The sequence below is a fragment of the Terrapene carolina genome, unplaced genomic scaffold, assembly GCF_002925995.2.
Source record: "Terrapene carolina triunguis isolate 2854851 unplaced genomic scaffold, T_m_triunguis-2.0 Scaffold42, whole genome shotgun sequence".
Classification (NCBI taxonomy): domain Eukaryota; kingdom Metazoa; phylum Chordata; order Testudines; family Emydidae; genus Terrapene; species Terrapene triunguis.
The window spans coordinates 55,934,251-55,946,995 of NW_020664393.1; the positions used below are offsets into that span (position 1 = coordinate 55,934,251).

Below are 12,745 nucleotides of genomic sequence, written 5' to 3' on the forward strand. Positions count from 1 at the left end.
TCGCTCCTCCTTTTCCGGGATGTCGGCGAAGAGAAAAGCCGAGGCCATGATCCCGGCCGAGGAGAGCGACCAGCTGTTGATCCGGCCCCTGTGAGTGACAGCGGACGGCGGAGCAGCAGGGCGCTGGCGGGGGAAGGGGGATAGCGGGAGGCGGGAACATGGGGCGGCCGGCGGGGGAGGAGAGTAGCGGGGGGCTGGGGCACTGGCCGGGGAGGGGCAGCGGCAGGAGGGGGCTGGGGCAGCGGCAGGCGGGAGCTGGGGCGCTTGGGGGACAGCGGGAGGCGGGGACATGGAGCAGTTGGAGGCTGGGGCACTGGAGTCCCTTCAGACGTCACCTGCACTAACATGGTGTCGCAGACCTTAAGTTTGTGGCACAGCATTAATGTCGTGTCAGTGTGTCTGGAGTGACTGTCAGAAAATGGGGCAGACCCCCCCCACACACACACACACTGCTGGTATGTTCTATAATTCGTTTTCGCCAAGCCAGTGACAAATGTGAACTCCTGGATCACTCTACCAGTCTTACTATAGCATCACAGACATTCCCCTTAAACTCTCCGGTCTATCTTGCTACCCAGACAAACCGGACTTAGTGATAAGATGGTTACTTACACCAGACATCACATCACATTTAGGTTACTTCCAGTCCCAAGACACCAGTCACTTACTCCAGATCAGTTAGTATCCTAGACCTTACACAAAGAACTAGTTTGGTAGCCCATTCTATAGTAAACTAACTAAAGGTTTATTAGTTAAGAAAAGGAAATGAGAGTTATTGAGAGGTTAAAATAGGTAAAATATATTAACAGATGAGTCACACTTTGTAATTCCAAATGGAGGCAGTGATGCAATAAACTGCCAGTTTACAAAAAGTCTTTTCAGAGTTCCCATATTGTCTCTGGGGATCTCTACTTTGCGTCTGGTATACTTCCCTGTAAGAGTCCAAACAGTCCAGAGAAATAGGATCTTTCCTTGAATACATACTTAAAGCTTCTTCTCACAGAAAACAAGCTGACAGGGTCACTACCCCTGTGGGCTTTTCCTTTGATGACAAAGAGTAAGGAATGCATTTTGAGTCTTTGATCTCCAGTCATCACACACAATGACCACTTGCTTTGAAATTAACACTTTTCTGATAAAATTCTTCATTTGCATTCCACAAGGCTTCTTTCTCGTTTGATGGGTTATTTAGTTACAGGGCTCTACGCAGTGTAAATGATTGCTACTACATTATAACAGGATACAGCTAAGTGAAAACAATGCAAGTAACGTTCCATTAGTTTTCATGAAGTTTAAACAACAAGTACATTCTTTAACAAAATCACTCTGATCTATATTAATACACAAGTGAATTGGCTTGGGGCTCTGGCATGAGCTAACACCTGGTCTGTCAGTGTCACAGTGTCTCCTTCATAATCTAGACTCCCAGGTGTTTCACTCCACAGATCCACTGAAATGTAACCATCACTAAGGCTCCGTGTTTGTCACGGAAGTTACAGATTCTGTGACCTCCGTGACTTCTGCAGCAGCTCGGGCAGCCTCTGGGCATGTCACACTGGCTGCTGCTGGGGCAGTCTTGCATCCCCCTGTCCCCCCCACAGCAGGAGTTTGGTGTGGGGTGGTGCTTACCTGGGGGGAGCTCCTGGAAGGGGGATAGGAACCCCCCTCCCCCTAGCTCCATGTGCTGCCTCCGCCTGAAGGCACCACCCCCGCAGCTCCCATTGGCTGCAGTTCCCAGCCAATGAGTGGCAGTACCGGGGCTTGGGGCAGAGCGGAGGCAGCATGTGGAACTAGGAACTGGGTAGGGAACCTGCCCCAGCACCTGCGGCACCCCCTGGGCCGCGAGTCCCCCACCCCAAACACCTGCGATGCTTCTCCAGCTGTGTCCCACTCCCTAGCACCCAGGCCGTCCCCCACCTGAGCACCTGCAGGCCACACACCCCAAAGCCCCCCCAAGTTTTAGTCAGGGGTATATAGTAAAAGTTATGGACAGGTCACGTGATCTATCCATGACTTTTACTAAAAATACCCATGACTAAAACGTAGTCTTAACCATTACTGGTGTGTGAGGGCAGCAGCTAAGCAAACAGCATGCCGTCCAGCAGTTGCGGAGTGGGGAAAAGAGAGATTGAGGTAAGACTTATATCAGACACAAGTTTAAAGAATCCACGACTCTTTTTAAAGTCCATGTAGAGTAGACAGCACCACTGTTTTTAAAGTCTCCTGTAAAAAGCCCACACACTAACTTCTGATTATGATGGTCCCTTGTGGTCTGAGTCTATGAACTTGTGTGGGACTCACTTTGGGGCTGATCCTGAGTTCTTCCTAGGAGACTCTTGCACCTTCAGCTGCCATTGTCTTCCTACCATTGGATCCTTTCTATCTCAGATAAAAGACTTGTGTCAGGATTTTAAACTGATGGCAAGGAGTCCTAAGTGTTTTGCACTGGTTGCTTAGACTCAGAAGAGATCACCTGCATATAATTTAGTCAGTATAATATTTTTTATGATGCTCCATAAAATGTTTTCAATATGTTATAAAATTAAATATGAAAATAAAAATAGAAATGATATAACTCAAGGAAAAGGCTGCAATATCAGCTTGGTGAGATCCTTGTCCACTTAAGTTTAATGGGCCTGTGCAATGGATTTGTAATAAGATTCAAGTATGGATTAAATTTGAAATAGCTCTTTGTGGGATATTTTTTTAAACTTTTATAAAGCACAGCTTTCTTTCTTTATAACATTTTGCTTTGAGCAATGCCAGAACATTTGGAGATTGGCAGTTGAACACCAACTGTGTATACTCCAAGGCCTTGTTTACACTACAAAGTTTTGTTGGCAAAAGGCAGCTTTGGTCGACAAAACAGTGGAGGTGTATACACTATAATGCCCCTCTTGCTGACAAAACTCTCCTGCTTTGTCAACAAAATAAAACCACCTCAACGAGCGGCGTGGTGCTTTTTGCAGCAAAGTTAGAGCGACAGAGCATCAGTGTAGACACTGCGTTTGTTATGTCGCCATAACTGGCCTCCAGGAGGTATCTCACAACGCTCACTGTGACCGCTCTGCTCACCGTTTCGAACTCCGCTGCCCTGCATCCAGCTGCACACGCATGCGCCCCATCCCTTTCAAAGCCCTAGGAAATTTTGAAATTCCTCAGCATGGAGAGCTCACATAGCCACTGTCCAGCTGAGCATGCTGGCTTCTGGCAGCAAACACACTCCTGCCTGGACTACAGGGGTGGGGGTGGATCTCCTTGGTCTGTGGGAGAACTGTAAGGGAGTCACGGAATCAAAACATTAATGCAGAATCCTGCTTTCCCCGGGACTAGAACCACAGTGGCAGGCAGGGAGGGCTGCTGCAAGGGGTAGCGGGGGAAAGACTGCTGTGCTGTGCAGAGTCAGGGAGGGAGGTGTGGGCTGATGTCGGGGTGTCCACCTCCCCCTACCTGTGTACCATTCTCCTCTGGGGTGGGGAGACGAGGACACCAGCTGTCTGCACCAGCTTCTGCCTCAGGACTGGTTGTTTCTGGCTGCTGTCTGAACTTGGGCTTTGTCACTGGAACCTGAACAACAAAACTTTTGTTGTTCAGAGGTGTAAAAAAGCCACACCCCTGAACGACAGAAGTTTTGCCAACGAAAAGCACCGGTGTGAACAGCGCTTTGTTGCAGGAGAGCTCTACTGCCGACAAAGCTGCCGCCACTCGTTGTGGGTGGAAGTTTTTTGTCGATGGGAGAGCTCTCTCCTGGCAACAAACAGCAGCTACACTGCGCGCCTTTTAGCGGCACGGCTGTAGCGGCACAGCTGTGTTGCTAAAAGGTGCTTAATGTAGACATAGCCTTAGAATCAGCGTGCAGACACATTCACTGTCCCCCAGCACAGAGTCTGTCTCTCTCACACATACACACTCCTCCCCACACACTCTCTGACACACTCCCCTAACACACACACTCTCTCTCTCTCACACTCTTCTCCCTCCTCCCCCCTCCCCCCACTTCTGTGGTCTTGTGTTAGTGTTTAGCAATGTCATTTTGGTCATATTACCGAGTGCTACTTTAAAAAGTGATTTAAAATGTGTTACTGTTCAGGCACACACAGCAATCATTACAAGGTTCATAGCATAGAGCAAACAAACAATGCCGGGCTTAACACACTACGGCAACACATATTACTGTAGCTTAGTGTTAATATGCTCCTTCAAAGCATCCCTCAGCCGAATAGCCCCCCGTTGGGCTCCTCTTATAGCCTTGTGTTCATAACGCACAGCACAATACTGAACAGCAGTGAAGGATCTGTGTTTTCTGACAGAGATGGCTGGGTTGCAGGTAGGGCAGTTGAAAAGCAGCTGGTAATCTAGTAGGATACCCATGGAACAATTGGATTGAGAAAGCCCTTATCATGTGACGCTGTACCTGCCCCCATGAGGCATTGCAAACCTGTCCCAAAGCACCCTGTGGCTAGTTGCACAGTAGGATAGCTACCCACAGTGCTCTGTTTTCTGTCGATGCAAGAGCTGCTATTGTGGATGCACTCCACCAACACAATGAGCATCGTGTGGACATGCAACAGTGGTTTAATTACAGCGGTGGTGGTACGTCGGCGTAATTTGCGTTGACAAAACTCTGTAATGTAGACCAGTGGTTGTCAACCCGGGGTCAGAGATCTTCCAATTGATACATCAACTCATCTAGCTATTTGCCTAGTTTTACAACAGGCTACATAAAAAGCAGTATCGAAGTCAGTACAAACTAATATTTCATACAGATAGACAATGACTTGTTTATACTGCTCTATATACTATACACTGAAATGTAAGTACAATATTTATATTCCAATTGATTTATTTTATAATTATATGGAAAAAATGAGAACGTAAGCAAATTTTCAGTAATAATGGGCTGTGACACTTTTGTATTTTTATGTCTGATTTTGTAAGCAAGTAGTTTTTAAGTGAGGTGAAACATGGCAGTGTGCAAAACAAATCAGAATCCTGAATGAGGTACAGTAGTCTGAAAAGGTTGCGAGCCACTGGTGTAGACAGGACCTAAATGGAAGTGAACTAGTTGAAAGGACTGTAAATGTGTCCTGTTTAAATTTGTTTGCAAACTTTTTAACTTTAACAAAACCTGTTACCATCTGATGGCTGTTTCTTGGCCTGTGTGAAATAGGTTTGGTGGTTTCAGTCCAGTTGCCAGTGAATAGGTATCCACATCACACAAAACACTATCACAGTTGGCACTCTTGGAGTTTCAACAAAGAGACAAGGATTCACACTGAGCTCCCATTACAACCCTTGGGTGCTAAGAGACATTACATGACTTCACTTTCCCTCTCCCTTTTGTTCAGTCGCATTCATTGAAAGGCACTTTGTTTATTTCAGAGGACAGCAGATACAGGTAGCTGCTAATTATTGGTAAAAGAAAGAAGTAAAACTCGGACTTTCAGCAAACATTATGCTAAGGCATGTGAGGCTAGAAAAGAAAAGGTAGTTTCTTTAGAAGAATCCAAAACAAGTCATGTGGGAATAGAGTTCTAGGGGTAGTGAGTTTATTTAACAAAAAAATTATTTTGACTGGTAATTCCTGAAACTACCAAAGGATTTGAAGCAGCTGGTGAGGCTATTGAGCAGTTAAAAGCAAATCTCCCTCAGTCATGCAAGAAATGTTCTGTACAAAATGCATTGTACAAATACATTAACCTACCCTAATCTGGAAAAAAGAAAAGCAGTGACACCTCTCTTATAGAATCGTAAGAATTACTGTACTGCACTGGAACAGACGCAAGGTTCACTGAGTGTCAGTGTCCTGTCTCTGACAGTGGCCAGCACCAGACCAGTCAGAGGAAGGCGTAAGAACTGTACAGCAGAGAGATCTGGAATAATCTGCTCCCCGTGTTAGCTCTTTCCCTGATCACTTAGAAAGAGGCTTAAACCCTGAAGTCTGAGGTTTGATCTCCCTTCCAAAATTGGGTGTTCCTGTTATCCATATAAACATCTGATCCCTTTTTGAATCTTGCCTTTGGATAAGTGATTTCTACAGTAGTGTAACTGGATGACTTTAGATACATCAGGAAACAAGTGCATACTTGTTTAGGCTTCCCCTTTGTAATAATTACATTAATACTGACACTTTAGTTTCTTTAGTAATAAACGAAGAAACAGAAAAAATGTTAGATTTATAATTCAAAACTGCCTCTCAGCATGGAGTGCTGAAAGCTGCAAAATACCATAACTTAAATGGCCTTTCGTAGCAAGGGAGTTTGGGCTGAGGTAACAGTAGAGAAGGAGCAGAGGGATAGGTTGCCCACCCCTACATGGTACTGTCGTCACATGATTGTGCTGAATTTAGTGGCGCATAAGGATCTGAGCTCTCTGTTGCATCACCCTCTGAGAAGCTTGATCTTTCTTTATCAGTTTCTCTGTTCTTACTTGGCATCTATCAATTTTTATGCTCTGGAGGCTTGACCTATGCCACCAAATTGCAAAGATGAACTTGAGAGTAGATAAGTTATGTCACTGCTAAATGACCCAAACTATCTGTATTCATTTATCAGAACAAAGTATATGAATTATTAAAGGGGGTGTGTTTGACAGTGTGGTGAAAAAAATATTTTGGAAATGAGTTAGCTTTCAAAACAAATGTTCTCAGCCCAGTCCTTTTTTCTCACAGTTGAAAGCATTGCACATCTTTAGGGAAGTAAAATCATAGCTGTGTGGGAAAAGGGGAACTATTACTAACACAGAGAGCCCTTTATCGTGGAATTTTCAAAGGCACCTATCGCCACAATATCAAGCATTTCAAAATTTTATATTGTTCTTTACTAGCATAAGCCTGTGTCAAGGGCTGATATATTAGTACAGATTACATTATACAGTACTGAAATGGAATGTCTGAGCCCATCAGAATGCAGGGAGGCTGCATAGCTGTGGATACTTAATGTTTAATTCCCCCCCCAAATTATGCAGTTCCCTGTACGATGTTGTTTCATAGAGTTTAAGGGCAGAGGAGATCATCTAGTATGGCCTGGATAGCACAGACCACTAATTTTTAGCCAGATACCTCTATATTAAGCCCAAGATTTTGTTTTGGGTGTGAGATTTGTACAATGTCGGAATGGTTATTTCTCCCCCATACAGTATGAAAATCTTTGACTGACAACCATTAGCCAATCAGAGTACTGGTATTTGCATAATTGCACAAGTTCTTTCTTATTTTCCTTGCTGTGAATATCCAAAACATGTGAATCTACTTGGGCTATTGTAATCCCTGTCTTTGGGTTGGCTTCCTATTCAGAAGTTTCAAGTTGCTTGTCATCAACAAATATACCACTTCTGTTCTTCACTTTTCTGACAGAAACAGAAAATCTCCCTGTACATGTGAATCTAAAGGGAGTGTGTGGGTAAGAACAGCACACCAAAAGCAAGGAGATGAGGGCTGACACTCCACTGAAAGGGAAAGTGGCTTTAAAACATAGTTTAAATCCCTTATTCATTTTCCTCCTTCCTCTGATTTTTACCCCCTTTCTTTTGTACAGATCCCTGAGACACCTGTTTCGATAATAATGGCCATGTATATGAGTGTTCACTGGCTTTTTTACATTTGGGGAATCCCATCTTTCCTTCCCTAACATAAAAACCTATTGCAATTACTGAGGACAAGCACCTTACTTATCTGTAGGGAAGAAACTGAATGGCAGTGGGGAAAAGAGATGGTGAAAGGAAAAGCAAAAAGAGCTTAATTACTTCAAAACAGTGTACCTTTCAGCAGTTTGACAATTGGTTTTGCTTTTTCTGTTTTTTCTCCTTTCTCTGAAAATTTTGTGTCTAATAAAAGAAATCAGTATAATAACTTGAGGGCATTTCCTGTTAACTCTGAAATAATTCTGTGCTGGGCTAATAGTCTCTGATACCTTAAATTCATTCAACCTAGAATACAGTTGTTCTATTATAAATAGAAAGCACCCTCAAGTTATCAAAATATTTCGGGGGTAAGTTTGCTGTAAGCATTTAAATTGCTTTAGCCCATGTCGGCAACAAGCATTCATTTGCCATCCTAGAGAAAAGATACCAGTCCTTTCCCAAATTTAGGTCTTCTGTACTTTAGTCATGGACAGGATCTCAGTTTCATTGAATGAAATGTCACTGTTCAGTTAGTTTAAATAGTTATTGGCCTTTCATTCTACAGTCGGATTGTTAAACAGTAGAATGTTGAGTTCTGCACATAGGCATCTAAATGCACTTAAAACAGAGATGTAGTTAACTGTGTTTAGATACGGTGGGTGGTTTTTTGTTTTTGCTAACTTTGTCATGGATTTCCTTTCACAGAGGTGCTGGGCAAGAAGTAGGAAGATCATGCATTATTCTGGAGTTTAAAGGAAGAAAAATAATGGTAATTATTTGTAAACACCTGAATTACCAGGGTCTGTTGTAAAAAGCTATTGTGTGTTAAATCCAAGTTCCTCACAAAAGTCTGGTATCGATGTCTGCCTTTCCCTAAACAGGCAAAGTCTCTGGTTCCCAAGAGCAACGTTACCTAGAGGATGTGACCTATTATATGAGATTTTAATTTAGTAATAAAAGATGTGTATAAATCCTGAGAGAAAATTCGGGTATCTATTTATGTATAAGTGTAGGTGATATGCTCACAATCTAGTTTTCAGTGATGTCTGAGCCTAACCTTTACTTTGTTCACACAGTTGTGTGTGTATGCACAGATGCTCTGTTTGCTTTTCCAGCATTAATGCCTGTGTACTCAGGTGATAGAATCCACACATGAAAGGCTGTTCACCTATGCTGTCAACTGTTACTATTGGAAAAGTGTGGCTAGAGGCTCGTGTAGGTACAAAAATGCACATGCAAAGGCTCAGGTCTGGAAAATAGGCTCTCAAAAGGCATTCAGTTTTCCACTGAAGATAAGTCACCTACACAGATACCCTAAAGCAGGAGTGGGCAAACTATGGCCTGGGGGCCATATCCGGCCCTTCAGACATTTTAATCCAGCCCTCGAGCTCCTGCCGGGGAGCAGGGTCCGGGGCTTGCCCCGCTCTATGCGTGCTGTGGCTCTGCGCGGCTCCCGGAAGCAGCAGACTGTCCCACCTCTGGCTCCTATGCATAGGGGCAGCCAGGGGACTCTGCATGCTTCCCCTGTCCCAAGCGCCGCCCCCGCAGCTCCCACTGGCCAGGAACCTTGGCCAATGGGAGCTGCGGGGCGGCGCCTGAGGACGGGGCAGCGCACAGAACTGGCTGGCTACGCCTCCGCGTAGGAGCCGGAGGAGGGGCATGCCACTGCTTCCGGGAGCTGCTTGAGGTAAGCACTGCCCAGAGCCTGCACCCCTTACCCCCTCTTGCACCCCAACCCCCTGCCCTAGCACTGATCCCCTTCCTGCTCCCTGAGCCCCTCGATACCAGCCCAGAACACCTCCCTGCATCCTCAGCCCCACCCCAGAGCCCGCACTCCCAGTTGGAGCCCTCACCCCCCTCCCTCCCCACACCCAACCCCCTGCCTTAGTCTGGAGCCCCCTTCCACACCCTGAACTCCTCATTTCTGGCCCCACCCCAGAGCCCTCATCCCCTCCTGCACCCCAACCCCCAATTTTGTGAGCATTCATGGCCCGCCATACAATTTCCATACCCAGATGTGGTCCTCGGGCCAAAAAGTTTGCCCAACCCTGCCCTAGAGTCTAGCTTGGAGTCTAATATATCACAATGTGTCAAAAACTGTGAATAAACAAAATGAATTTTTCCCGCATGACACTCGCTTGTAATGATGCCATAAATTTGTGTGTGCTTATTCATTTTTATAGGTTTTGAGAAGGAGTTTTAATTATTTTTCATCACTTTTCAGCTTGATTGTGGAATTCACCCTGGCCTAGAAGGAATGGATGCCCTACCTTACATTGACTTGATAGATCCTGCTGAGATTGATCTCCTCTTAATCAGTCAGTAAGTTGCATTTAGAACAAGAATTAATGCTTGCTTTGAGTTCTTGCTCTAAGCCTTGTTGACTTCCAACTTTTAAGAAAGGTTGGGGCCAGATGTCATCCAGACACTATTGGTGTGATGAAAGGACAGTAGTTCCCAATATTTGTGTAGTGTGAACTGTTGCCTAATCTGCTGATTGCATATTGATTATATTACTGATTTAGTTTCCCCAGTTAGCAGTCTGAAATTTGGCTGGTTCTTGTCCCAAGATCAGACCCAGTATTATCAGAATTAGTATTCAGTTGGGAGCCTTGACGTACAGTTACAACACTCACACTTAGGAAATCACACTATATTTATAATAGTTTTATTAATACAATTAGCAACTTCACAAACACCCAGCCCAGCAAAGCAGGTAGAGATCATACAGAATGAGCTGAGCATCCATAGGCTTACACCATCTCTTGCAAAACAACTTGAAGTGTTAGTTATCTTCCTCATCTTTCCCCTCACCATCATCAGTGGTTGTCATCCTGGCATCTCCCCAGGTACACGGGCTGGGATACAGCTTTTATAATGTGTTCTATTGAGACCACTGTGCTTAATGCATGTTCTATAGGGATTTCAGTCCCTTTTCCTTATTTATAGTTCCTCTCCCTACTAATATTGGGGTGCCCTTCTCTATAGGTTATTAATCCTTTTACATCAAGCTTATTAGCATATATGTCAATTAATTACCATGGCATTCTTGTGGTCAGACATCTGCTGATGTCCCTACCTAAAAATATTCCGGGGTGGTATAAACTGGCATCCTGTGATTACCTATCAGCAGTTTAGTCATCACAGCATTCCATCTTATATTTTATGATCTAGGGTTACTCTTGCTTAGCTACTTATGCTAAGGCTTTTTGGGCCTTATGCCTTAATTAGTTTAGCTAAATTATTGTCTTACTGGCCGTGAGGCTTGCAAGCTTATTGGTTTATTGCCTTAATTTATACCTATGGCTCACCCAGGAAATACCTGTAGGCTACAAAACTACTACTTAATGTCATGGCACTCCTCCATGCCCATTGTGACCTCGTGGCCACCCTCCTCTCCCTTTCGTGATTACATAACATCACTGTGTCAACTTCAGCAATTGTTTATGTGTAAAAGAAATATTAGGAAAGTATTTATTGTATTTTTAGCTGTTTTTAATGGGAGTTGGATCACGAGTTGAGAAGACACCCATTGACTTAAAAGGGTGTTAGATTGGGCTGATAATATGACTTAGCACCTGGAAACAAGGATAGTCAGCCCTGTGTGACCAGTTAGCTCTCCATGGACCACCAGTGCCCCACAGACCAGAGTTTGAGAAATGCTGATACAGGGGTTACAGAGGCATTCACTCAGATACTTTATGTATGGTAATTAAAATGCACTTGTTGCACCTTTATCTCAAAACCACTGTTTTAAAATTAGCATCATTAGTAGGAATGACCAAATTGTTATCTAGTATACTACTAAAAACATATTTTAGTCGTTCACTTCTAATCTGTGGTGGCCCACGTGCCAACTTTGGGGCCACTGCTGTTAGCTTTATTCTGTCGTCCTTTCTCTGTGTGTGTGAAGTTCATTCTCTTCCTTCCCATTATCAGTCCTTTTTCTTTACTTGCAAAAAACCCATAATTGTAAGGTTCTATAGGTAAAATTTATCAAGAAATGCAGATGTTAAAATGCAAAAGTTAACTTTTCTCTATTGCATTTTAATGTATCAATCTTAATATCTTAGAATATACAGAATGCATAATGCAGCCCAGTTAACACTGCTGATGAAACCCTAATTCCTGTGTTTCCTGATTTGTGTAACATTGCATTAATGTAGTAAATTAGTGAATGGTTTAGCATTTAAAAAAGATGGTTGAAATCCTACTCAGAGGAGGTATCAATGGTTCGCTGTCAAACTGAGATGTTGCATCTAATGGGGTCCTGCAGGGGTCAGTCCTGAGTCCAGTACTAGTCAAAATTTCATGACTTGGACAATGGAGAGGATGCTTATAAAATTTGCAGATGACACCAAGATGGGAGGGGTCGCAAGCACTCTGGAGGGCAGGATTAGAATTGAAAACGACCTTGACAAAATGGAGGATTGGTCTGAATTCAACAAGATGAAATTCAATAAAGACAAAGTACTCTGTACTCTGTACAAAGTACTCTGCGCTTAGGAGAAAAAAATCAAATGCAAAACTCCAAATTGGGAATAACTGGCTAGGCAGTAGTACTGCTGAAAAGGATCTCAGGGATTACAGGAGATCAGAAATTTAACAGGAGTGATGCAATTGTGAAAAAGACTAATATTATTTGGGGGGTATATTTAACAGAAGTGTTGCATGTTAGAGATGGAAGGTAATTGTCCCGCTGTACTCGGCACTGGTGAGGCCTCAGCTGGAGCACTGTGTCCAGTTCTGGGCATCACACTTTAGGAAAGTTGTGGACAAATTGGAAAGAGTCCAGAGGAGAGCAACAAAAATGATAAAAGATTTAGCAAACCTGAGCTCTGAGGAAAGATTTAAAAACCCGGGCATCTTTAGTCTTGAGAAAAGAAGACTGGGGGAGGGGAGAATCTGATAATAGTCTTCGAATATATTAAGTGCTGTTATAAAAAGAAGTGTGATCAATTGTTCTCCATACCTATGAAGGTAGGACAAAAAGTAACCAGTTTAATCTGCATCAAGGGATAGTTAGGTTAAATATTAGGAAAAAAATTCTAACTGTATGGGTAGTTAAGTTCTGGAACAGGCTTCCAAGGAAGGTTGTGGAATCCCCATTATTGGAGGCTTTTAA

At 43.7% G+C, this 12,745-nt stretch overlaps 1 protein-coding gene across 1 annotated transcript in view; it reads left to right on the top strand.

Annotated features, from left to right (window-relative positions):
* The first annotated feature begins 6 nt into the window (after positions 1 to 6).
* Positions 7 to 12,745, top strand: part of CPSF3 (cleavage and polyadenylation specific factor 3) — a 65,550-nt gene continuing 52,811 nt past the window's right edge. The window contains exons 1-3 of the mRNA XM_026655346.1: positions 7 to 90; positions 8,326 to 8,389; positions 9,845 to 9,942. Coding sequence (XP_026511131.1) covers positions 20 to 90; positions 8,326 to 8,389; positions 9,845 to 9,942 — 233 coding nt within the window. The 5' untranslated portion in view covers positions 7 to 19. The remainder of the gene's footprint in view (positions 91 to 8,325; positions 8,390 to 9,844; positions 9,943 to 12,745) is intronic.